This window comes from Odocoileus virginianus, chromosome 34 (genome assembly GCF_023699985.2).
Source record: "Odocoileus virginianus isolate 20LAN1187 ecotype Illinois chromosome 34, Ovbor_1.2, whole genome shotgun sequence".
Lineage (NCBI taxonomy): Eukaryota > Metazoa > Chordata > Mammalia > Artiodactyla > Cervidae > Odocoileus > Odocoileus virginianus.
Genome location: NC_069707.1, coordinates 7,458,680 through 7,485,173, shown reverse-complemented (window position 1 = coordinate 7,485,173; position 26,494 = coordinate 7,458,680). Strand labels below are relative to the sequence as shown.

At 54.3% G+C, this 26,494-nt stretch overlaps 1 protein-coding gene across 2 annotated transcripts in view; it reads left to right on the top strand.

Annotated features, from left to right (window-relative positions):
* IGF2R (insulin like growth factor 2 receptor) overlaps positions 1–26,494 on the top strand; it is a 192,630-nt gene that overhangs the window by 148,664 nt on the left and 17,472 nt on the right. For both annotated transcript variants that reach the window (XM_070461487.1, XM_020876534.2), the window contains exons 19-36: positions 1,183–1,362; positions 3,628–3,729; positions 4,887–4,988; positions 7,783–7,978; positions 10,857–11,027; positions 11,784–11,927; positions 12,011–12,186; positions 12,440–12,527; positions 13,019–13,234; positions 14,017–14,147; positions 14,392–14,489; positions 17,764–17,900; positions 18,991–19,181; positions 20,833–20,959; positions 21,645–21,764; positions 22,043–22,299; positions 22,580–22,798; positions 25,684–25,833. In XM_070461487.1, the coding sequence (XP_070317588.1) occupies positions 1,183–1,362; positions 3,628–3,729; positions 4,887–4,988; positions 7,783–7,978; positions 10,857–11,027; positions 11,784–11,927; positions 12,011–12,186; positions 12,440–12,527; positions 13,019–13,234; positions 14,017–14,147; positions 14,392–14,489; positions 17,764–17,900; positions 18,991–19,181; positions 20,833–20,959; positions 21,645–21,764; positions 22,043–22,299; positions 22,580–22,798; positions 25,684–25,833 (2,805 nt within the window). The remainder of the gene's footprint in view (positions 1–1,182; positions 1,363–3,627; positions 3,730–4,886; positions 4,989–7,782; positions 7,979–10,856; positions 11,028–11,783; positions 11,928–12,010; positions 12,187–12,439; positions 12,528–13,018; positions 13,235–14,016; positions 14,148–14,391; positions 14,490–17,763; positions 17,901–18,990; positions 19,182–20,832; positions 20,960–21,644; positions 21,765–22,042; positions 22,300–22,579; positions 22,799–25,683; positions 25,834–26,494) is intronic.

Below are 26,494 nucleotides of genomic sequence, written 5' to 3'. Positions count from 1 at the left end.
CAGCCCTTCTTGCCCGGAGTGCAGGCTGCACTCTGTCATTCGATGGGACGCAGTCACTGCCAGAACCTCGGTAACGCTCCCCTGGCTGCCTTGTACATGGTGCGTCTTAAAATAAAGATGTCTGTGTGCTTCTTTGTAAACAGCGTGTCGGGGATGTACTTTCCCTGGGGTCCGTTACACGGCAGCTCAGAGGTGTTTTCAGGGAAGCTGATGGGCGCACCCTGCTGGCTGAGTGGAGTGTGGTGGTGTGTTCACGTGCACTTGGGCACGTGTGTGCTCTGTGTTGGAGCAGCGGCCTCCAAGGACAGTCCCCTCTCATTATTCACGGATTCTGTATTTACAAGCTTGTCTACTTGCCGCTGTTCATTTGTGACCCCCAAATCAGTGCCCGGGTGCTCTCATGGTCTGTCGTGGACATGTGCAGAGTGGCCTGGCGTGGCTCTGCATTTTTGTCTCGGTTCTGCTACCCAGACGTCCAAACGATGGAGGCTGGAGGGGGCGGGCAGTGTGGTGCCAGAAGCTCTTGGCTCCTGGCCACACGTGGACTGGGCTTTGTCCTTCCTCGAATGCCTGGGAGAGGAGTGGCCTTCGATAGGTTGCTTAACATGTCTGAACCTCGTTTTCACTTTTGTGAAAATAAAAAGGACCTACCAGGGTTTTGAGGTTTCATGATTGCAGTCTATGGGAGATTAATATCCCGAGAGGTTGTCCCTCGGTGTGCGGGGAGCGGATCGGTTCTAGGGTCCTGGCTGGTACCCAGAACCCGAGGGTGTGCAAGTCCGTGATGTGCAGTGTCACAGTGTTTGCACGTCCCCGGGTGCACGTCCACCCCATAATTTCTGTCTAGATTACTTACAGTATTTGACACAGTGTAAGTGCTGTGTTAGTAGACGTGGGTAGCTAGTTTAAGGTTTGCTTTCTGGAGCTTTCTGGGATTTCTTTCCCCTCAGTATTTTCCATTTGAGGTCGGTTGACTCTGCAGATGCAGAACCTATGGGTATCGAGGGCAGTCTGTGTTTCCCTTCTGCGGAGGAATGGTGGTTCTGAACTCGCTAATCCAGCATCGGTGGCAAGTCTGCAGGACCCGCCTGCCATGCGTAACGAAATGCCCACCGTGTCAGTGATGAAGGACGCAGTTGTCCTCTCTCCAGAGGGAAAGCTAACAGCCACGCGTGTTCACAGGGCTCCTACTCTGAGACCGTCTCCATCAGCAACCTGGGGGTGGCGAAGACGGGCCCCGTGGTGGAGGACAGCGGCAGCCTGCTCCTGGAGTACGTCAACGGCTCCGCCTGCACCACCAGTGACCAGAAGCGCACCACCTACACCACCAGGATCCACCTCGTCTGCACCACCGGCAGCCTGGTGAGGGCTGGGGCGATGCCGCCGGCCTCGCTTGCTCGGGCCCCTCTGTCTCTGCACAGGCCGAGGGTCCTGCTTGGTTCTGCTTGAGGTCCGCGTGTGCCGCAGACTCGGGGAGGCCGGGGCCATCGTCTTAAGTCTGTCAGTCCGTTTCTCTTTTGTAAATAAGTTCATTTACTGTGTCGTTTCTTTTTAGAGTCTGTCTGCGTATAAGGGGTGTCTCACGATACTTCTCTTTCTCTGTCTCACTTAACTTCGCCCATTATATACACTCCCTGCTGGTTTTTAAAAACCAATTAGTAGAAGATACATCAGTATAACACAAGATTCACTGTCTTAGCCATTTCTAGGCGTAGAGTTTAGTGGCATTAATGCTGTTACAGTGCTGTGCACCCATCAGAGGGTCCATTTCCACCGTGTCCACTGTTATTCTAAACCTAATTGCTTTTATTTTTTAACCTGGAGTTTGACATTTATAATTGCATCACATGTTTTTTGAGCACTCACCAAGCTCTTTGATGGACATGCAGTGGGGATGATAGAGTTCACATTTATCGTCAAACAGATTATTTCCGAGGGTTGGCGGCACTCCGTAAGGGTCAGTTGCAGCGTCCTTCACTTTGGTGGACGTGTTACTGGCCCAGCGTGTCCACTCCACCTCGCAGGCTGGGGCTCCATCCCTTCCATCCTAGTCATCTTACAGATGTCAAGTTCTCTCTGTCCTTTGCCAGCACACGATTTTTTTCCCAGGAGATCACGTCTTAAGAGCTTAAGAAAGTTGGCCTGATAAGGGGAGGAAAAGGCTCACAGGCCGAGCTAGGCTTGTACAAGCAAAGCGTCGCATAGCTGAGCCATAAACACACGCTGATAAGCCTGAGCTGGGCTTCCCGAGTTCTGCTCTCAGCGCCAGGAAGGAATGCTAGCTGAGCAGCTGGGACCTCGCTGGCCGCCTCCAGGGCCCCTCTGAACCCCACCCTGGGGCCCTCTGTCCCCTCTGCTGGGCCTCGTCCCCCTCCCTCCCCTCTCTGGAATCTCTTTGTGGTGGAGATACTGGACAGTTCCAGGAAGCCCTCTCAGACCCTTATTTTTTCAGCTTCCCTGTGTCATCCTATTCGGACGGTGTTTTTCAGTGTTCACAGCGATTTCACGCTGTTAGCGTACCCCTCAGCACTGGTCCACGGCCTGGTGCGTTTCATGGGCCCAGGCCACACACAGCAAATGGAGAGCCATGTCCCCGGGGGTGCTGCGCTTCCCCGGGGCTTCTCACAGCCACGTGGTGGGCCCGCAGGGACAGGCGTGTTTGCCGTCCTCCGTGCCCCCCCGCCCCCGTGTCCTAACCTGTCACAGAGGGCGGGTGGAGGCCCCGCCCCGAGGCCCACTGGGGAGGTGCTCATCACAGCCCTGGTGTCCGGCCAGCCGTCGAGTCTGTGCCCGTGTGGGAGCTGGTGCGTCTGCTGGTCGAGCACACCCCGCCCCATCGGCCAGCCTCGCCTGAGCCGCAGTCGCGTGGCCGCGCTCCTGCGCACCCAGCCCGGGGGCCTCGCTGCTCTGTGTCTGGGTGTAGTTCAGACGCTCAGTTGTGTCCGACTTTCTGTGACCCCGTGGACCACAGCAGGCCAGGCCTCCCTGTCCATCACCAATTCCCAGAGTTCACTAAAACTCAGGTCCACTGAGTCAGTGATGCCATCCGACCATCTCATCCTCTGTTGTCCACTTCTCCTGCCCTCAATCTTTCCCAGCATCAGGTTTTTTTCAAATGAGTCAGCTCTTTTCATCAGATGGCCAAAGTACTGGAGTTTCAGCTTCAACATCAGTCCTTCCAATGAACACCCAGGACTGATCTCCTTTAGGATGGACTGGTTGGATCTCCTTGGAGTCCAAGGGACTCTCAAGAATCTTCTCCAACACCAAAGTTCAAAAGCATCAGCACTTCAGCACTCAGCTTTCTTTATAGTCCAACTCTGGGTGTAGAATGGTGTTTAAAAGCACAGTCTCGGACTCTGACCCGGATTTGGATCCCAGTTCTACCATTTACTCTTGGTGTGACCCCCCAGGTAGATGCGCTGGCATTCACAGGTAAGAGAGAACAGTCTCCTTAGTAGGAAGGATGATGTCGTCATCAGATGAGGCAGGTTAAGCTCCTCACCTGCTCTCTGTATGTTAATCCACCGACTTGAACTCGTTTTTTTGTTATCCACCCAGTGTTCTGGTGGTTTGAGTGCGTTTCATGGCCTCGAGTTGACTTGTATCCCGGATTTGGCCTTTCAGCAAACCCATCCCATATTTTCTCTCAACTGGGAGTGCGTGGTCAGCTTCCTGTGGAACACGGAGGCAGCCTGTCCCATCCGAGTCACCGTGGACACAGACCAGGTACGGGTGCGGTCCCATGCCCCTGACCACGCTGCCCTGGCCCCTCCCGCCCGGCGTCCCGGCCCCGCCCCTCCCTCCCTCCCCTTACTCCCTGCCTGGACAGCTGGCGTTTGGAAGGGGTCCCGTGTTCCCCACCCTCTGCCCTGGCCCACCTCCCGGCCTGGGATGAGAACCAGGACTTCCCTTCTGCTCCCCCGTTTCCCAGCCTCCACCCTCTCCCTCCCTCCCTCCCGCAGTCCCCCCGGCCCCTTGGGGGCCCCGGGGCGCTCTGCCACTCGGGTCAGAGGCTTAATTTAACATCACAGCCACACCCGGGACACGTCGGCGCCCCCTTGGCTGTAGGATACGGCCTGTGTGGGCTCACGTGGCGCTCGAGGTTTTCACGCTCTGACGCCAGCCATGCCCCTGCTTCTGCCTTGCCCGCTGTCCTCACCTGCCTTTTCAGTTCTCCGCGTGACAGAGCTCACCCAGAGGAATGTGCCCAGCATGGGGTCCCGGGCTCTTGGGGCTCTGGGAGGATGTGGGTGGGAGCCCGTGGCCCCCGCCCACCGGCAGTGCTTTCTGAAGCCGCTGCGCCATTCTCTGCATAGGGTGGGTGGGGCGGGAAGAAGACACAGGGAAGGGGGCGCACTGCACCTCCTAGATGAGGAGGAGAGAGAGGGAGTTATTTGTGGATCTCTCATGGATCTGTCTCTGATTTGGGCTTCCCTGATAGCTCAGTTGGTAAAGAATCTGCCTGCAATGCGGGTGACCTGGGTTCAATTCCTGGGTCAGGAAGATCCCCTGGAGAAAGGAAAGGGTACTCCAGTGTTCTGGCCTGGAGAATTCCATGGACTGTATAATCCATGGGGTTGCAAAGAGTCGGACTCGACTGAGCGGCTTTCACTTTACTTACGGTTCCTCACTTTTCCTTGGGGCTCAGCTGAGGTCTTGTTTGGGTGAATGCAGCAGTCTTGGGGGCTCAGGTGAGGGCGGCACCTCTGAGCTGCTGTCCCACCTGGGTCGCCTCGGGCGCAGCACCACAAGGCGCTGTGAGCTCGCCCGGGGCCGCTTCTCCGACGGGGTCAGTGCCAGGCAGACGTGGGCGATGCTCTGTCCCTGCTGTGTCCTCTGGGACCGGGCTTGAATGTGCCTCTTTGGCCCTTTCGTTCCCGCAGGCCTGCTCCATCAGGGACCCCAACAGCGGGTACGTGTTTGATCTGAACCCACTGAACAACTCCCAAGGATATGTTGCCTTGGGCATCGGCAAGACGTTTCTGGTAAGACTTGTGGGGTGCACTCTTGATTTGCCTTGGAAGGATGGGAGGAGGCGTGGAGCTCACCCTCATCTCGTGACAGGGGAGGCAGGTGTTCTTAGGAGCTGCCCAGGGCATGGATGGCAGCCCTCACCCAGGAGGAGACAAGAAGTCCAAATGTAAGGGGAGATGAGGTGAAATCCTTGCCCCTCCTGCTCTGCAGATGGGAACTGGGAACAGAACATCGCTGGCTGCTCCTGGTTCTGGCCCTGCATCTGGCGTGGTGGTCCCTGGCCAGCAGCATACACGTGGCCTGGGAACTTGTGGCCAGGGCAGCGTCTTGGGGGTGGGGCCCAGCAGGCTCTTTTGACAAGGCCCCGGCTGGTTCTCATGCCCACTGGGGTTTTGAGCCCCTGGTCAAGAGGAAATGGTGATCGTGCCCACCTGTAAAAGGGAGACGAGCTGATGGCATGCTCCGGAATCTTTGGATAGCCCTTCCTTCATGGGCGGCCCTGGCAGTGTGTCTGGAGCAACAAAGAGGAGAAACTCCACTTACTGTGTTCCGTTCTAAGCTGAGGGCTTCCCTGGTGGCTCAGCTGGTAAAGAATCCTCCTGCAAGGCGGGAGGCCTGGGTTCCATCCCTTGGTTGGGAAGATCCCCTGGAAAAGGGAAAGCCTACCCACTCCAGCATTCTGGCCTGGAGAATTCCATGGACTGTATAGTCCATGGGATCGCAAAGAGTCGGACATGACTGGGCGACTTTGATTTTCACGAAGTGCTGCTGGCAGAGAGCTTTTTCAGAATTCTGTATTTCGGTTTAACATTTTCTAGCAGAATCCACATTGGAAGAAGAGACTAACCTTTGAAAGCAGGAAGCTGGGATGAGACGGTCATAAAACCGAAACAGAGGGGGCATTGTAGGCACAGCACATGTGGGAGGGCGTGCAGGTTGCTCCGGAGCCTGGAGACCCCCGATGGGGCCCTTCACCGACGCGTGGCGGGCTTGTCAGCCAGCAGCATGGTGCTCATGGCCCCTCCCTCCCCCACCCCCTCTCAGAGGTCGCTAGCCCCAGAGTTTGGCTCGGGACAGGTTGTTGTAGGTGACTGCAGTGTATTTGGCTGCCTCTGTGAGTGTGAGACGCAGACAGGAGCGTCAAGGTGGAGCCCCTTGAGGGACTGTCAGAAGAGGTGAGTCCCCTGGAGGACTTGCCCGAGGAGGTGAGCCCGGAAGAACATGCCAGAAAAGATGACCTCTGTGGGGGCCATGCTGGAAGAGGCGATCCGACGGAGAACCGACCAGAAAGGCTCCTTCTGTGCAGTGGCTGGGTGGGGGCAGGGGGGGTGCAGGAGGAGGTGACGGCTGCGGGGTCGCAGACAACAGGAACAGGCTCCGGATGACGGTCATGATGGGGTGACCAGGCTCCCGGGAGCCAGGGCGCCGGCTTTGTGCTGCCAGAAGGGCCCCCGGCAGCACCGCCCGCCAGCCGGCTGCTCTTTTGGCGTGGCGTCTTGGCACCTGGCCCTGCAGGGCTGGGCTGCCACGTGTCCTCCTGCAGGCTGCGTGGCTGCCGGCCGTCGGCCGGGGTGTGTTCCTCCATGGCCATTTCTTAGATACGAAACTGTGATCTTAAGGAAAGACACTTTGTGTACGGAGATCTTAACTTTGTGTACATTGTCCATAAACACTGACCTGTGATAGAGAAGTCTGTCCATGTCTCACACCCAAGAGCGAGTTCCGCTCCATTCTGTCAACTTCTGGCTTTAAATGGAACGGTGTCGGTAGCTTCGAGAGATACAGGGCCAACACAGGACTGTAAAGCCATTATCCTCCAATTAAAAATAAATTAAGAAAGAAATACAGGGTATCTACTTTTTCCAAATTTGGATGCATCTAATCACATTTAGATTTGTATTCTAAAAATTCAAGTTTGGAGAGAAAAATCAAATATTAATTTTTTTGACAATGATGAATCATTTCTAAAATGTTTGCTAGTGTATAACTGAATAATAGTTTCTATTTAGTGTAAGTGGATAAATCATTCCATAAAAGGGAACTGGATAAAAGATTAAGTAACGTACAGTTTTCTGTGTTGTTATCTTACAGTGTAAGTTTACAGTGAAAACTTAGAGCAAGAATTTTCAGGAGGACTGTTAGATTAGTATTCAGCAGGTTAGGATCGTGTGGGACTTGATCATGTTGGCAAATCTTACCTATACTTTTTCTAAATGAAACGAATTATGTGTATTATACATATGAGTATTCACATATATGTAATACACGTACATGTATTCACATATATCACATTTATATGTGACTTCATAAAGCCATAGAAAGATTTTTCCAGAATTTCAGAATGTTTAAAACAGTTTTTCAGAACATAAAACAGGCTTTTACACAATAAAAGCCTTTTATTTAAACAAAAAAAACACAGGGGTATCCCATTATATTTACTTTTTAATTAACGTGACTTCAACTATACCTGCTTCTCCTATTACAATAGAAAATACTGTAACATTCTGTATTGTTGCATGCAGTGTGTCTCATACATTTAAAGATACAGGGCTGTCTAAATAAACCATTAGAGGCAGTTTATGGACATTGCTGTTTGGGCTTTGATTTCTGCCTTATGTACTAGCTTTAGGATTTACTTGCCCAGACGTGGCAGGCTGGTCCTTTGCATGATATTGAAGGGTAACAGCCGTTTGGCAAGGCAGGGTTTGCCCTGCGGGGTCGGGGCAGGGTTTGCCTTGCACGGTTGTGTCTACGGCGGGTCACACAGCCTGAGCTGGTGCGTTGGTCTCACCCCCTGGCCTGCAGTTAAATGTGTGCGGTGAGATGCCCGCCTGCGGCACCCTGGACGGGAAGCCAGCTTCCGGCTGTGAGGCAGAAAGCCAGACGGACGACCTGAGGAACCTGAAGCCAAGCAGGCAGGTGGGCCTGGAGAAGAGCCTGCAGCTGTCCACCGAGGGCTTTATAACCCTGACCTACACGGGGCTTCCTTCCCACCCCAACGGTGAGCTCAGATCCCTCTTGCTTTTGCGACTCACTAGCATCCTGGTGGTTTTGTGACTCTGCCTTTCCGAGAGGAACACACGTGCCCATAGACGCTCGGGGCCCGGCTGCCCTCCGGCCGCCCTCCGGCCGCCCTCCGGCCTCACGTGCGGCGCGCGTGCCTGGCTTCCAGGGTGTTCTCCCTGCCCGAGTGCATTCTGTAGCCGGAGAGTCCCAGACTGCTGGGTTCTGTCCACACCCGCAACCCCCAACATCTTCCACCAGCACCTCCAGCGGCTTCTCTAGCAGGGAAGTGTTCAGTCGGCCTCTTGCCCCGTTTTTCAGATATTTAAGTGATGGGTGAAGATAACACAGTTTTGCCATCTTTATTGGGTTCTCATTTCTATTCCTTCCTGCAGCTGTGACCATAAGCAAAGTTGCTGTTTTGGCGTCATCAGGTGTGACGCTGAGTGTGAGCGCCCCGGGGGACGGTGGTGGTGGAGTAGCAGCTACTGTGCACGCGTGCTGGCCGTCGCGTGCCGGTCCCACGTGGAGGTGCTGCGTGTGCTGAGCCGCTTCGTTTTCCACCAACCCCGGGCACCTCATTTCTTGGCTCATGCCCTTCTTAGCCACCTCCTGGCGTCCCAGGTGACGAAGGCCCAGAAGGCCTCGTGCCCTGGAGAGAGAGCCAGTACTGGGAGCCAGGTCTCTTGCTTCTAATCCTGGTTCTGCCGACGGACACATTCATTCAGCATTGCGGATCGGAGGCCCCCAGAGGTGCAGCCACACACACACAGCCCAGGGTCACGCAGCTGGTGATGAGCACAGCTGAGGTCAGAACCCACGTGGTCTGACTTCTGGACCTGCGCACTTCGCACCGTGCCGGTGTGGGCTCGGGAAGGGGCAGTTGTGTGATGTGTGGTGCCCAAAATATGGGGGCTGTCTGAGGCCGTGTCAGAGGGAGCTGGGATCACTAAGGGAGCGGGGATGGCTCTGCCAGTCTGCAGTCATCAACTCGTGCCGTGCACCTTGCCTCAAGCTGACAGATGCATTAACACGCCGGGAAGAGGACTCCTAGGGTGTTGAAAGGCTGATTTCAGGATTCCTGGAAAGGGGATTAAAAATCAGGGGTCTTCTTAACTTCGAGGACAGAAGACGTGGGTCTGCAGGCTGCTGTCAGGTCTGCGAAGGGTTGGCTTAGAAAGGGAATTGCTCTCATTGTGCCTCATTTGTTGGGGAGGATTTGGACACAGATGGATGATTTTAGTCTGTTTTTAGAGCCCAGAGGGATGGGAATCCTTTGCTTTACAGACGTAAAGTTCTTTACCTCTGGGTCCAAAGAGTCAGCTGCTCACTCACCTCGATATCAAAAAAGAAATGTGCTTCACTTTTGTGTTTTATTAATATTTTATTAAAAAATTTTTTTTGGCCACCCTGTGTGGTACATGGGGTCTTAGTTCCCCAGTCAGGGGTTGAATGCATGCCCCCTGCGGTGGAAGCTCAGAATCTTAACCATCAGACCATCAGAGCAGTCCCTTCAGTCTTGTTTATAATTCTCTTCATTTCCAGTTCCAGAGTACTGTTTAAAAATGGAATAGATTAGGCATTTATGTATCCTTTTTTTTTGCCCTAATTTGGAAAATGACCCCACTGTTTAATAATGAACTAGATTAGACATTTATGTGCATGTATGTGTATATAGACATATATATATTTTAGCCTGATTTGGAAAACGACCCTGTGTCTCTTGCGGGGTTATCAGTGTGGTCGTGTGGCTGACAGCTGCTGACGTTTGTCTGCTGGGTTGGGATCCAGGCGCCAGCAGCCCCCAGGGGTGCAGCACACGTCTGACCTTAGAGCTGTGTCGCTCCAGGCTTGTCCCTCCCTCTCCCTCTGCTTCAGCTTCCTCCTGTGAAAACCAGGCGTCTCTGGGGACCACTGCCGGACTCGGTAACATGGTGATGGCTCCAAGGCTCTTCCATCGTGGAGCCTCTGCCCACGTGGTCCCCTCCCCGCAGGAGCCTCTGTATTGACGGTGCCATCCCCGCTTCCTCCCTGCCCACCTCCCCAGCGGTCTGTGCTCGGCTCCGCAAGTCGAGTGATGTTCGAACTGTTGGGTTGTATTGCTCCCAGCTTAGACCACCCCTCTTCCCCCCGCTGGGGGGTTCCCCGTGTGCCCAGAGCAGCAGCTGGGCCTGTCCAGTGGCCATGGGACCCCCGCTGCTCCTCGCTCGGGCCCCTCCGACCTCCTGCTCCTCGACCAGGAAGGCCCACCCTCCCCATCTGAGCCTCGTCCTCGGTGTTTCCCGAGCAGCCTCTGCTCTAGACAGCCAGGCGGTTCGTTTCTTCCCTTCTTCAGGGTTGGGCTCAGATGGCACCTTCCAGTGAGCCCTCCACCCCCAAGCCCTGGGGTTTCTCAGCCCCGTCCTGCTGTGTCTTCCTGCATTTCCATCTGGCCTGCTGAGGCTGCATGAAGTCTGCTCACTGTCGGGGCGCTGAGCAGCCTTGAGGGTCAGCTCCCAGGAGAGCGGGTTTTCCTCAGTTTCTCTCACTCCTGTGTGTAGTAGGAACTTAGTAAATTTTATTGAATAAGCCCTTGAAGGAGAGTGATGGTTTTCTAGTGTTTGGGTGGATAAATGGATGTAGCACTCTCATTCTTCTTAGAATAGAAGAATGCCAAGACACTGCGTTCGTGATGTGAACCTTCCTTACGAGGGTCACTGTCCCAGTGAGTGTGACGTCTTCATAGCTCAGGTCCCTGAAGCAGATCGGGTGCTGTGACACTGTCTTAGCAGATGGCCTGGAGGCTCGTGTCTGGGCACGCTGTCCCAGTGCCCAACATGTGACTGGCCACGCTGTGGTCCCTGCTGTTTCTCAACAGTCTGGCCTTCTGTTCCCAGGGAGGGCTGACACCTTCGTCTTACGCTTCATCTGCAACGACGACGTCTACCCCGGGATGCCCAGGTTCCTGCACCAGGACGTCGATTCTCGCCTGGGCATCCGGGACACATTCTTCGAGTTTGAAACCGCGCTGGCCTGTGTGCCTTCTCCGGTAGATTGCCAAGTCACAGGTGAGACCAGCCGGAAGTGTGTGTACGTGCATGTGAGCATATGGATGTGTGTGTGCGCGCGCGCATGTGTTTTATTTTACAGGCAGCGTGGCATTTGTGTTACATGTGTCCCTTGAATGACGTCTAGAGTTGTAAAACTTCTCTTGAAGTGAATCTGGGTTCACGGTTTTGAGCTTTCGTTTGGATCAGGAGCTGCTTAAGGACAGAGAAGAAAACTAGGGGGGAAAATCAAGTGCACTGTTGGCGCTTCTAACTGGAGGGAGAAGAAGAGAATAAGAGGCTAAAGCTCTGAAAGGATTCCCGACTCTGAGCTGGGTCCTCACTCTTTGTGGCGGCCCCCACCTCCCCAGCCATGGTGCTGTGTTGTTACAGCCTATTTGTTTGTTTTTGTTTTTGAATTAAAAGGAATTTTTAAAATCAGGAATCACTAAACTTTTTTTTAATTGAAGTTTTTTGACTTTTGAAGAAGTGTTGACTGTGCCACATAGCATGTGGGATCTTAGTTCCCTGCCCAGGGATCGATCTCTGCATTGGGCGCTCCAAGTCTCAACCACGGGCCCTGCCCGGGAAGTGCTGTCACGGCAGTTTTGAGCTTCAGGGCTGGTGTGTGTCTCTGCAGGAGACGCCTGTTGGCCCCCTGTGGGTCTCATTTCTGTTGCGAGTGTGAAGTTCCTGCATCCTTGGCCTTTGGGGTTGAAGGGTGGTGCCCAGGGCTACCAGGAGGGCAGGACTCTGCAGCGCTTCTATGTGTTTCAGACTCCGCCGGGAACGAGTATGATCTCAGCGGCCTGAGCAAAGCCAGGAAGCCATGGACCGCGGTTGACACGTTCGACGAGGGGAAAAAGAGGACCTTCTACCTGAGCGTGTGCACACCTCTCCCGTACATTCCCGGCTGCCACGGTGCGTGCCAAGCCCCGGACTCATGTTTGCCCTACCTTCCTCCCCTCCCTGCCACCTTCAACGCTGTCTCCCGGCCCTTGCAGGCACCGCCGTGGGGTCGTGCCTGGTGACAGAAGACAACAGTTGGAACCTGGGCAGCGTGCAGATCAGTCCTCAGGTGGGCGCCAACGGGTCCCTGACCCTCGTCTATGTCAACGGGGACAAGTGCAAGAACCAGCGTTTCTCCACCAGGATAAACCTCGAGTGTGCCCACACGACGGTGCGTGTCCGTGCAGCCTCCTTTCCCCCTGCCCCTGGACTCCAGGTCCCATGTCTGATGCTGAACTTGCTGGAGTGTTTGGGGGTTTTAGGCTGTTGATGGGGTCGGACCAGAGTGTCCTGGTCTGGTGTGTTCCCTAAGGGCTGTCCATGTGCTTCTCTCGGGGAGGTGAAGAGCTGGGTGTCTGTTCTGCTACCGTTTGACTCCCTTCTTAAGTGGATGTGCACGCACTGAGCCCTGGTTTCGGTTGCAGGGCTCCCCGACCTTCCAGCTCCAGAATGACTGTGAGTTTGTGTTTCTCTGGAGAACCGTGGAAGCCTGTCCCGTTGTGCGCGCGGAAGGTAAGACCTGGCCCCACTCACCCAGGTTGTGGAAGTGTGATGTAGGGCGTGCTCTGATAGCATCTTAGATTCGAAGCCTTGAGCGCTGTCTTAAGACGCCTGTGTACTGATTAGTGGGTGGATAGCGTCTTGTCCTTGCGTTTTCCACTCCGCTCCCTTCATCCGCGACATTCTCCTCCCCTGCTGGGTTGATGGGCTGTTGGCGTCTCACGCTTCGGAGCATGAACGGGAGGTTTGGTTTTAAGTGGATCTTCATTTGTCCGGTGACCTAAGCTTTTCTAGAAGACTGTGGGCAGTTTGTCTTAGGCATAAAGCCAGAAGGAGAGAAGGTGGAAATGGTGTGTAAGGCCTAAGACAGTACCTAGCTGATTAAAGATTGCAGAAGTTTTGCCTGAAGGTGTGTGTGTGTGTGCACGCGTGTATGTGTGCGTGCACCCGCGCGTGTGTGTGTGTGCATGGGTCATTGCCCGTCCCCTCTCATGTTCTTGAAGGAGACTACTGCGAGGTTAGAGATCCGAGGCACGGCAACCTGTATAACCTGATACCTCTTGGTCTGAATGACACTGTCGTGCGGGCCGGCGAATACACCTATTACTTCCGGGTCTGTGGAGAGCTGTCGTCCGGCATCTGCCCGACCAGTGACAAGTCCAAGGTCATCTCATCATGCCAGGAAAAGCGGGGACCCGAGGGATTTAAAAAAGTGGCAGGTATTGTGGTTTTCTTCCTTCTCTTCTTGCAAAAGAATGGAATTCCATATTTAAGATGATATATTATATAGTGTGTTTTAAGATCGAGAGACAGTATCTTTTTTGAAAAAGAAATACATCTGCCGTGTCCTGGTAAAACAGTGTGTTAGCGATGTCTCTGGTTTCACTTGGTTTTTGTGAAACCACCCATTACACACACTGATGCATGTCATTAAGAGTTTATTTCATTCTTTTTTAGCAACACTAGTCCTCAACTCATATTCCTTCTTTTTATTTATTTATTTTTTTTATATTCCTTCTTTTTTATCCAAGCTTTGGGACCCACTGGACTGCTGGTGGGTGCTCTGGGTTGGTACTTTGTGGAACAGAGACAAAGGGCGTGTGTCTGGTGCAGGGCTGGGCCGTGAAGCTGGTAGGGCAGGCTGTCTGTCCTCACACGCTCTCAGCAGCTGGGCAGGTGGTGATGCATTTATGAATTTTTAAAAAATCATGAAGCAGCTGACAGGATGAGTCTATGGGCCTCCCTGAGGAACCGGCATCCTCTGAGCTCATTGGGTCGAGGAGTGTCTGCGTGTCATTGACCTGTTGGTCTGTGGTCTGTGTGTCTGTTGGTTCGGAGGTCATGGCCTGGGGTGAGAGGAGGCCTGCTTCAAGGAGCCGGTGGGCCAGGCGTGCTCTGTCTTGTCGGGGCTTGTTCAGGGCGTGCAATGGGCCGCGTCTGTGCTGACCAGCCAGGGGCTTCCTGAGCCCATCCCCCGTTTCCCCGGCTACTTCTTGGGCAGGTCTCTTTACCCAGAAGCTGACCTACGAGAATGGGGTGCTGAAGATGAACTACACGGGGGGCGACACCTGCCACAAGGTGTACCAGCGTTCCACCACCATCTTTTTCTACTGTGACCGCAGCACGCAGGCGGTGAGTGTGTGCAGGGTGGGGCCTCACCCTGGCTTCGTCTTTCATACAACGAGCCTGCTCTTAATGTCTCGCGCAGTCTCCTGGCTAAACTTAGTTCATGCGTGTGATTTACAGACTCGGTGTTCAAAACCTCGTTCAGTTTTGTCTCGAGCCTAACGAGCAGGTCTGTCCCTTCCTGTGTGCGTCCTCAAAGCACCGGCCACCCAGGCTTTCCCATTTGACTTGCTCGTCTCTGCCCTTGCAGCCCGTGTTTCTCCAGGAGACTTCCGATTGCTCCTACTTGTTTGAGTGGCGCACGCAGTATGCCTGCCCGCCCTTCGATGTGACCGAGTGTTCGTTCAAGTAAGTCGATGGGGCGTTGACTCTCGGGGGGCAATTAGGTTTGCATGGTAATATTTTGCTTTAATAGTTAGGGGCCAGTGGGGACGAAATTAGATTAGGTGAGCACTTTAGGCTTTAGTTCCTGCATATTAAACTCTCAGATCACTCTTGGCTTCGTTAGGTCCATTGTTTCTTGGGTTTTAGGTCCTTTGTTTTGTATTCTTTTTGTTTGTTTTGTTGGAGTGTATCCTCCTGTACTGTGGAGAGATTGGGTAGCAGAGAACCCATGCATTGTCTGAAAATGCCACTGACTTGCTCTCAGATCTGATTAGCTGCAACGAGAATTACAACAGAGTCAAATTAGTTTTCCTTCAGTTTGGAAGGCCTTGTCCCATTTCCGACAAGAACCATGCACGTTTGGTGAAAAAGTTTGTTGCTCATCTTCTGTGAGTTTTTACTCCATTCTGGAATATTTTCTGAACTTTAAAAAAAATTATCCTTCGGAAAGTTATATTTTAAATTTTACTTAAGTCCTTCTAATTGTCTCTGAGGATACGAATTCTAATTTTTGTTTTCTTTTTAAAAAATCTTATCATGCTTTCCCTGAATTATAATCCATTTTCTTTTAACAGTTGCCTTACATGTGTATTTTTGATTTAACAGGAAGCTAAAGTTGACCCATAGCTCTGCTCACCCCTCCAACCTTGAAATAACGTAGACTGTTTTAGCGCCAAACACACTCTCCCAGACTCCAAAGGATTGTGGTCTAGTGTTTTACTTCTGACTTATTTTTTCCCTTCTCACATAAGTTGTAAGTTGTGGTTTTAAAAAATACTCATTGGTTGTTCGACTGTATAAATTTTTTCCTTTGGAAAGGAAAAGAAATCTCTCTGTTTCTGTGGCTTACTCTTCCTTTTTGCACTGTACCCTTTCCTTTTGACCTGATTTTCATTCTCTAAGTACTCTGTTTAGTATAATGCTACACAGTGCGCTGGTTTGCAGATTGCTTGCTTCTGGTCTCTGTTGGGGTAAGCACTTTGCACCAGGATGTCCCACTTGGGACTAGGAAGGAACCAGTGCATCTTCCAAAGCTGGCTCCTCAGGCTGTTGGAGCTGGTCCTGGGGTCCAAGCCACACTGTAACACTGCCTGGCAGTCCTGTACCAGTAGGGAGTGTGTGGAGATGATCTTGGCCTTCACGTGAAAAGGCTCAGTTTTATCACCACTCACTTGGTACAGAAGTCCAGGTGAATACTTCTGTGTGTGTGCACCAGCCTTTGGGAGGTGATCCATCTAGGGTTGCTGTTGGAGAACCTGGCCTTGCAGTCTTAGTTTCATTCCTAGGTGAATAACCTGCCTTTTCTGTATATGTTCTCTTGGGTTTGTTCTATGGTAGTCTGTTTTGCTTACACATGGCTTTGTTATTTATGTTGCTTGGAAGGTGGTACTTTTTAAAACTGAAGATGTATGCCTGTTATTCAGTAAGAAATATTTTCAGTGACTATTTTTGAAGGTTGCCTTTAACCTATTCTGTGTCTTTTGTTCTGGGCCCTTTATTAATCATATCTTAAACTTTGCCTATTGTATGCACCGTATATTTTAAATGTCTTTTTTAAAATCTGTTTCTGTACTGCATTTTGTTTCCTTAGATCTATTTCCAATTAACTGGTTCTCTTATCAGCTGATTCAGTTTGCTCTTCTAACTGTTTGTTGTCTTTTTAATTTTCATGACGGAGTTCCTTCTGGTACTCTTTCTCATTTCTTCCTCCGTTTCATCATTTCTTCCCTCCACCCCCCCCCCCCCCTTTACTTTAATTTCAATTTCTTCTTTTAGGTCAGTAACCATTTACAGTAAATCTCTGTAGAGAACAGATGGTCTGTTCTATGAAGTTCTCGAGGATCAGCTTCTGCACATGTCTGTGTCTCCCACAGATGCCGATATTAATGCCCGCCCCATCCTTTCACTCTCATCCCATTAGTGGTCCCTCAGCTTTCAAAGTACCTAGAGTTCTGTCTTCCTGAAGCAGCACCCACCCTGGTTTAGACTGTCCCCGTCTCCCCTGCGTGGGTGCGGCGGTCCTCAGTGATCCCCTGGCCGCGGTGGACTGGCCCTTCTCAGGACTGGGAGGTCGTATTAGACAAGATCAGGAGTGTTTAGAGTGGTATGGCCGTAGGCCAGAGTGGTCCTGGGAGATTGTGAGTCAGCTCAGGCCGGTCTTGTCGTGAACTCGCGATGCGATGAAGCCCCGTGTTGTCTGGAGCTACCAGCTGAAGTCGTCTGGTGGGCCGGGACACCCCCCGCCGTGATGCCAGCCTCAGCCCCCGCTGTGCCACTCTCTGGTCTGCCCTGCTCCGTCCACACGGGGTCCCGTGTTTTCCTTTGGACACCCTGGCATTCTGTGCCCCCGGCCCCTGGTTTCCACTGCTCCCTCTGCCCGTTCCCTGTGGGGCGGGCCCTTCCGCATCATCCTGAGCTTATTCAGAGATGGTCTTCTCTGGCCACTGTCTAAAAATCTCACTTTCTCTTTCCCATTCCGAACTTCGTATTCCTTTCCCTGCCTTATTTTTTCTCTGCACACTGATTACTGTCTGTTATACTGTACATTAAAAAAAAAAAAATATTACCTGTGGCCTCTCCAGACTTCTCAGGATGGGCGATTTTTATCCATTTCCATCAGCACCCCCCCCCCCCCAACGGCATGTCGTCTTTGAACGAATGGCTGACTCTGGTCTCCTCGGGTGAAGTGATGCCTCTGGTCATCCTGTATCTCCACCTGACTTGGGCCCGGTGGCCGGGCTGACTGTCTCCACCTTGACTCTGCACCTGGCGAGGGCTGCCCCTCGGTGCCTGGCCCTGCCTGGGGTTCCTGCAGGAAGTGAGCCTTCCCTCGAGGAGGTCGGCACCAGCCCAGTTTACTTGGGGGACCGCTGGGGGCCTCCGGCTTGGACAGCAGGTGGCCGGGCCGGGATGCCCTGGGCGCTGCGTGTCTCAGCCGTCCATGTACCCGTCTCCTTACCGCCCTGAGCAGGGCGAGCGCTTACGCTTTTCTTTTTTGTTGTTGAATATGTTAATTTCATGGCACCAAGACTTGGCGTTTCCTGAGCTCAGGCTGTGTTGTTGCTGATTCCGCCTGGAGCTGGGAGACCCCAGGGGTCAAGTCCAGTCTCTGGTAGGGCCTGGTGCCCGGGGTGTCAGGAGTACACTCCGCTTGTGCACTGAGTCTTTCCAGCCGGGGCACTCGAGACTGCGTCAGAATCCAGCTAAACCTCACCTGGCGCTTTTTCTTTCCCCTCAGAAACCAGGATGGGAACACCTACGACCTCTCGTCCCTGTCGAGATACAGTGACAACTGGGAGGCCATCACGGGCACGGGGTCCACCGAGCACTATCTCATCAACGTGTGCAAGTCCCTGTCCCCGCAGGCCGGCTCTGGTGAGCGGGGGCTCACGGCTCATAGGGAGTTTGTGGGGGGAGAGAGGGAGTCAGGACAGATCCTTCGAAGGCACGTCACTCTCCGACACGGGAGTCGGGACACATTAGCCAGGAAGTGAAAGGAGGAATTATTTGAGGGTCTTGATGACCAGGCCTTGGTGGGTCCAGGGTAAATCAGTACTGAAGGCGTGCTGGTAGCCATAGGACCTGTTTCAAGTGTCAAGAGATGGAGGTAGGGGGAGGTAATAATGGTGGCAGGTGGTTCTCAGCCAGGACAGGAGATTGGAAGGTAGGGAATGGCCGTGTGGGCGCACACCCTCTGTATTTACTAAGAATAAAGCAGGTGGGGGTCCTGGTACGAAGCACCCAGACCCTTGGTGCCAGTGATGAGGCGAGAGCTGGTTGGATGCCGGGGACCAGGAGCAGCAACCTGGAGAGACTTCTGATGCCACCCCTGGCCTGCTGGGATCCTGAAGACGGAGCTGTCTCCCTGGGGGTTCTTATGCAGCCCCACTCACATCTTGTCTGGCTCAACTCAAAGGGGGCGCTATTGCTTTTTTTTGTATTTTTTAGTGATTTTCTCCACTGCATGGTATGTGGACGTGGCCACATTCCCTTTGCTTTGTGTGCTGGCCAGCCTGGTGACCCCACACTCAGTCCACGAAGTGGGGCCTGTTCTTTCCCTGGGGCAGGTGGCTAGGACATATCCAAGATTCGGAAGTCGGCGCAGTTCTTGGTGCCTTCTGAAATAAAGATAGCATATGAACATAGGTCATTTACAATGTCCCATGGGCTCAGTCTGGGTATTTTCAGCTTCATCCTGTTTGGGGGTCAGAAAAATTGAGGCCTTCCTGCCTTGAATTCTCCTGACACTCTGCGCCTACCCGCCCAGTCCATCTGTGATAAAATAATGTTTCATGTGATGAGAGTTCATGGTGTCATCGGCATCTGACTTAAATGATGGGAATCACTGGTATTTTGGCATGATTGTCAGAGTCAAATGTGTCGCGTGCCGGACATTAGTGCCTCGTGAGTCCTAGTCTGGAAAGCGGCCGACGGTCGCTCTTAATCGTCTCTGCTTGTGCTGCAGAGCCATGCCCTCCGGAGGCGGCTGTGTGTCTGCTGGGCGGCCCCAAGCCCGTGAACCTGGGCAGGGTGCGGGACAGTCCTCAGTGGAGCCAGGGCTTGACCGTCCTGAAGTACGTCGATGGCGACTTGTGTCCAGACCAGATTCGGAAGAAGTCCACCACCATCCGCTTCACGTGCAGCGAGAGCCACGTGGTGAGTGGCCCCGCTGTGTCCGCCCCCGCGGCCCTGCCTGCCTGATGTCCCGCTTCCGTGAGGTGCGCGCTGAGGCACTTGGGGGCCTGCCTGACTGACATCCCGCTTCCGTGAGGTGCGCGCTGAGGCACTCGGGGGCCTGCCTGACTGACGTCCCGCTTCCGTGGGGTGCGCGCTGAGGCACTCGAGGGCCTGCCTGACTGATGTCCCGCTTCCGTGGGGTGCGTGTGGAGCACTCAGCGGGGCCTGCCTGACTGACATCCCGCTTCCGTGAGGTGCGCGCTGAGGCACTCGGGGGCCTGCCTGACTGACATCCCGCTTCCGTGAGGTGCGCGCTGAGGCACTCGGGGGCCTGCCTGACTGACATCCCGCTTCCGTGAGGTGCGCGCTGAGGCACTCGGGGGCCTGCCTGACTGATGTCCCACTTCCGTGAGGTGCGCGCTGAGGCACTCGGGGGCCTGCCTGACTGACGTCCCGCTTCCGTGGGGTGCGCGCTGAGACACTCGGGGGCCTGCCTGACTGACGTCCCGCTTCCGTGGGGTGCGTGTGGAGCACTCAGCAGGGCCTGCCTGACTGACGTCCCGCTTCCCTGGGGTGCGTGTGGAGCACTCGGGGGTCCTGCCTGAGTCAGCAGAGCTGACGTCCTGCTTCCTTGGGGTGCGCGGTGAAGCACTCAGGGCGACCCGGCCTAACGGGGCACAGGCAGTGCGGCCTCGGGCTTCTGGTCCCGGGTGCCCGCCCTGGCAATTCAGCTTCCAGGGTTAGGGGCTTCCCTGGTGGCGTAGTGGTTGAGTATCCGCCTGCAGTGTGGGAGCTGCAGGTTCAGTCCCGGGACTGTCCCCTGGAGGAGGGCATGGCTACCCACTCCAGTATTCTCGCCCGGAGAATCACATGGACAGAGGAGCCTGGCGGGCTACAGTCCGTGGGGTTGCAGTCAGATACGACTGTGTGACTGAGTCGTCATCATCATCATTGTCAAAGTCTGACTCCGCCCCCTGGAGGCTGGAGAGAGAACTGCTGTTTGCCAGCCTGCCCTTCATCTTCCGGGATAAAAACGGCAGGTCTGGCAGACCCAGTTCCAAGCCAGCTCTTGAGCTTCCTCAGCAGGACAGCTGAGGGGTCTCTGCTCGTGGGTGCCTGGGGATGGGTTATCTGGGGAGAAGGGTCCTGCTGCCCCAGTCTGGCCCGAGCCGCATGGATGAGGCGCATCCGAGCCGTGGGGAGTCTCCTTGTCCAAGCAGTGCAGGGATCGGTCAGTTCACAGCTATCACTAGTCCTCTGGCGGTGCTTCCCCTTTTATCTACTGTAACAAATTTCAGTTCCGGTTTTCAGAACATGACGGCGGGTTTCCTCATTCATGACTCATGGTGGCCCTTGGCTCATCCTTCGCCCGCCCCATCTCACTGTAGGAACACGCCCCTGGCCCCCGCGTGGATCTCAAGCTGCGTCTCCCCCAGTGTGTGTCAGGCCCCGGGGGCGTCTTGGGAGCAGATCCTGGCCCCTTGCCTTTTCTGAACCTGCCCCCATCCCACAAAGACGCCGGGACAGACGAGTCACAGGCGGCGCAAGGGAGCTCCTGTTGACGGGGGTCGGCGCTGTCCCTACGTCCGCCCTGCGGCCCGTCCGCAGCCGTCTTTGTGCTCGTTTCTAGAACTCCAGGCCCATGTTCATCAGCGCGGTGGAGGACTGTGAGTATACCTTCTCCTGGCCCACAGCCGCCGCCTGCCCGGTGAAGAGCAACGTGCATGACGACTGCCAGGTCACCAACCCCGCCACGGGTGAGTGAGGGACCCCGCCCCTGCAGTGAGGGCCCCCACCCCACCCCAGCAGTGAGAGACCCCACTGGTCTCCCCCGGCCCCCCCCCTGCAGTGAGGGCCCCCGCCCCAGCAGTGAGGGACCCCCCCCCCACATGCTGAGAGGCCCCGGGTGAGGTTGAGGAGTAGCCAGTGTCCTGTCCAGAGGGTGCACGTTGGGGTTTTCTGCCGGTTCTGCGGGCTGCTGTTGACTCGGGAGTCTCCTTCAGTGGAGGAGACAGCCCATCCCGAGACCTGTGCTCCCACTGCCCTGTTTCTGGGGCCGTCAGTCCCTAGCTCTTGGCTTGCGGAGCTGGAGTCAGCCTCCTGTTCCCTTTCCGGGTTAATGTCGGGGGCAGGGGGCACCCAGGGAACTGCTGGGTCTCAGTGCTGGGGACCTGGGAGGCTGCAGGTTGCTTCTCTGGCAGCTGGAAGTGCCGTCAGGGCCTCCCCAACCTCCCCCCACCCTGAATCACAGGCTGCTGAGGCCCAGCCCCAGGAGGATGCCCCCCCCACCTCAATACTCTCTAGCGGGTCAGGAAGGTTCTCAGGGCTGAGCCAGTGAAGGGGGCAGATTCATCATGAGGAGTCCGGGGCCACATGGCCCGAGGGATCCATGTCTGAGCACATGGGTGAGGGGTCACTGTGTCCCCCCTGCACCCTACGCAGGACACTTGTTTGACCTGAGCTCTCTGAGCGGCCGGGCCGGCTTCACCGCTGCCTACAGTGAGAAGGGGCTGGTCTTCCTCAGCGTGTGCGGGGACAATGAGAACTGCGCCCCCGGCGTGGGTGAGTGCGGCCTGCCCTCCACGCTCCCCTCTGGCGAAGAGATCAGATGCCTTCATCGGCAGCAACCCTCTTGGGGTTGGGGCGGGGGCTGTGAGGGGGTGATTTGTAACCATGGGGTGAAGTATTAGATGTGTAGCATTTGCTGAAATTGCATAGTACCCCCAGGAGTGCCAGCTGTGGATTGCAGCGTCTGGGTCTGCAGGAAGTTTGTTGTCAGGAAGCGAGTGCTTTGAGTCCCTGACTGTGTGTCCTTCCCACTGGCTTTGTGCCGGGGACAGGGGCCTGCTTCGGGCAGACCAGGATCAGCGTGGGCAAGGCGAGCAAGCGGCTGACCTACGTGGACCAGGTCTTACAGCTGATGTATGAGGGCGGCTCCCCCTGCCCCTCCAAGACTGGCCAGAGCTACAAGAGCGTCTTCAGCTTCGTGTGCAGGCCTGAGGTGGGGCCCACCAACAGGCCCATGCTGATCTCCCTGGACAAGCGCACGTGCACGCTCTTCTTCTCCTGGCACACGCCTCTGGCCTGCGAGCAGACGGTGAGTCTGGGGCGGCCTGGCCAGCCCAGCCCAGGGGGCGTCCGCTTCTCCTGTGGGTCCCTGGGCGCCCCCCCCCCGCTTCTCTTCCACTCCTGAGGCCCCGATAATGTTTGGATCAGAATGCCTGATGCTAAATAAAGCAAAGCACATCGGGGGGGCCGCTGATCCACCTTTAGCGCGTTCACCGTTCAGCCTAAGCCCTTGCAGTGCCCGCGTGGTTGGCGGTCAGGCGCTCGGGTGTGGTAGATGCCAACATAGAGGCGTGTTTCCCGTCTGGTAGACCGAATGCTCCGTGAGGAACGGCAGCTCCCTCATCGACCTGTCCCCACTCATCCATCGCACCGGGGGCTACGAAGCCTACGACGAGAGCGAGGACGACCGCTCTGACACCGGCCCCGACTTCTACATCAACATCTGCCAGCCGCTCAACCCCATGCACGGAGTGCCCTGCCCCGCCGGCGCCGCCGTGTGCAAAGTCCCCGTGGACGGGCCCCCGATAGTGAGTATGGTCCCGCGGGCAGAGCCCATCCCGCGGGCTGTCTCAGCGGCCCCCTGCGCGTCGCGGGTCTTGCTGTCGGTGGAGAGTCTTCAGGGGAAGGGAGCTGGGTGCTCTGTGAGTCTGGGTCCGCCAGGGGAAGAGGAACACGAGGGTTTGTACATTGAGCTGTCGGTCGTTGTGATCGAAGTTATGGGAGAAAATGTGAACACACATGCGGAGATAGGGCGTTTTTGTATCAGGTTAGTCTCCAAGGATGTTGACGGAGCTTGGTGTCTTTGCTTAAGTGCGGGTCTTGTGTCATTAAAAGCTTGTTTGAAATACAAGCAGGTTCTTTGGTAAATGACTTTATAATTAAGGGCGTAAGCCAGTTGGCTAATAACTAAGCATTCTACTTTGAAAGCTTTGGTGTTTGTGCTAGCATTTCCCAGCGTAGGCTTGGGTCTCTGCAAACATTGCCTTCATGAGTTATGTTCGTGTGTTGTCCAGTTCTCAGCGTGTGTTATTTGGAATGAAATGCACCCCAGGAGTGGTCTGTTTCTCCCTTGGTTTAACAGTGAGTCCTGTCCTGAGGTACTAGATGTCCTCGTCACGGATGGATGTTACCGGTGGTGTCGGTGGGGAGAGACATGGGCTGTCGCTGGGGACGTTGGCCACGATGTGAGCTTGACCAGAGCGTGGCCGTGTGACAAGCGCAGGGCCTGGACAGTTGGTGTCGGCAGGAAGTGCTTGCGGTCAGCCTTCCTGGCGGCGGCTGGGCCCGTCTTCTCCTGCCTGGCTCCCTTCTTCCAGATTTAAAAATAATAGAGGAAGTTCCCTAACCAGAGAGGGTGGTGTGTCAGCGTGGCCCTAGCGTGCCCCAGCATGATGAACAGAGCACGTTGTGTGGCGTCATTCACACACTCTTGTCTCACACACTCATCTTAAACACACACATACACACTCATCTCTCACACACCACACACAGTCACCTCTCACACACACACTCATCTCACACACACCACACATATACTCATTTCTCATTACCTCTCACACATCTCACTCACCTCAAACACACACACACTCATCTCTCACACCACACACACACACTCTCACACACACTCATCTCTCACCACATACACATCTGACATACACACTCATTTCTCGCGCACCACACACACACTCATCTCAGACACACTCATCTCTCACATACCACATACACTCACCTCTCACACACACTCATCTCTCACACACTTAACACATACACATCACACACACTCATCTCACACACATACTCATCTCTTACCACAAACACACACATCTGACATACACACTCATTTCTCACACACCACACACTCATCTCACACACACTCACCTCTCACACACACTCATCTCTCACACACTCATCTTTCACACACTCATCTCTCACCACATACACACACATCTGACATACACACTCATCTCTCACACACCACACACACACACACTCATCTCTCACCACATACACACACATCTCACACACATACTCATCTCATACACACTCACCTCTCACGCACACTCATCTCTCACACACATCACACACTCATCTCGCACACACTCATCTCGCACACACACTCATCTCTCACACTTATCACACACACACATTCGTCTCACATATGCACTCACCTCACATACATGCTCATCGCACACACACCACACACACACACTCATCGCACACACACATTGTACTCAGTCTCACACACACACTCGTCTCACACACACTCACCTCTCACACACACATATCACACACACTCATCTCACACACACTCACCTTTCACACACACTCATCTCTCACACACTCATCACACACACTCATCTCGCACACACACTCATCTCACACACACACTCATCTCACACACTGATCACACACACATTCATCTCACATATGCACTCACCTCACATACATGCTCATCTCACACACTTATCACACACACACATTCGTCTCACATATGCACTCACCTCACATACATGCTCATCTCACACACACCACATACACACACTCATCGCACACACACATTGTACTCAGTCTCACACACACACTCGTCTCACAGATGCACTCATCCCACACACACACTTATCTCACACACACACTCATCTCTCACATACACACCATTCCTGGCCAATCACATTTCTTTCATTTGTGTGTCTATTTCCTCAAAAACCCTGGCTGAGCAGCCGGTGTGTGCCAGGGGCCAAGCGAAGCTGCAGGAAGTGGTGGGAGTGTGTGAGTGTGTGCCCCGTGTCCCCCTAAGGACACGCCTCAGGCGCTGCTGAAGAGACGGGGCAGCCAAGTGGGTTCCTGCCTCCCGCCGGCAGGTGAGGGGACTGAGTAGCCTTCCGGGTGTGACCTGAGACTCCTGTTGCCGCGAATCTTCAAAACGGACCCTTGGTGATAAATCTGTCCCTTAGTGAAGTGTCAGTCACTCAGTGGTGTCCGACTCTGCGACCCCGTGGACTATAGCCCACCAGGCCCCTCTGTCCATGGGATTCTCCAGGCAAGAACACTGGAGTGGGGTGCCATTCCCTCCTCTGGGGATCTCCCCAACCCAGGGCTCGAACCCGGGCCTCCTGCACTCAGGCAGGTTCTTCCCCTTCCCAGCCACCAGGGAAACCCAGCCCTGAGCAGGGGCATAGCCACTGTCGCTCACGTAAGCAGTCCCCACACGGCGTCGCCCTGGCCAAGTGAGGCTTCTTCCTGTGTGCCTTACTGTCAGGACTTGACCGGCGATCTGCTGGCAACACGGTTACTTTAGCTGCTGCTTGTCTTCAAAACAGGACGCGCATTTTCTGTAACTTCTCTGTCAGCCCTATTCCTCTAACCTGGCTAGTGATTACCTTCCTGAAATGTCGTCTGCTTTCCCTTTGTTCAGGATATTGGCCGCGTGGCAGGACCTCCGATCCTCAATCCCATAGCCAACGAAGTTTACTTGAACTTTGAAAGCAGCACGCCTTGCTTGGCGGATCGGCATTTCAACTACACCTCGTTGATCGCGTTTCACTGTAAGCGGGGCGTGAGCATGGTAAGTGAGCACTGGTGTACAAGGTCGGAGCTGGTGTGTGGGTCGGCCAGCCAGAGCTGGAGACCCACGAAGCGCTGTGCCCGTGCTCACAGCACCTGCCTTGCGCTGTGTGGTGTGTGGAATTATTTCAGGCCCTCAGTTCAGCAATAAGTAGCCCTCCCTGAGTTACCAGGGCTGATTTTGCATAAGGAGGCTTGTTGTAACTTAAAAACATGATATGCTTGAGCAAAGAAGTAGCCTTCACCTTTGCCTGGAAGTGAAACAAGGCGTTAGTCACTCAGTTGTGTCCGACTCTTGGTGACCCCGTGGACTGTAGCCCACCAGGCTCCTCCATCCGTGGGAGTCTCCAGAAGAGAATACTAGAGTGGGTAGCCAGTCTTTTCTCCAGGGGATCTTCCTGACCCAGGGATCGAACCCTAGTCTCCTGCATTGCAGGCAGAGTCTTTACTGTCCGAGCTGCCTCCCTACCATCATACTAAAGTGCCAACTTTGGTTTTCTTTTTTTAAATTTTAACATTATTGATTTTATTCTTGTTGGGAAGTCAGACATTTTGGCAGCTATAATCGTTCAGGACGTAACTCACATTTCAGAAATTAGCAAATGAAAGAAGACCTTTGGGATAAAAGTATCAGTAGCTATGATATTGTACCATTTACTTTT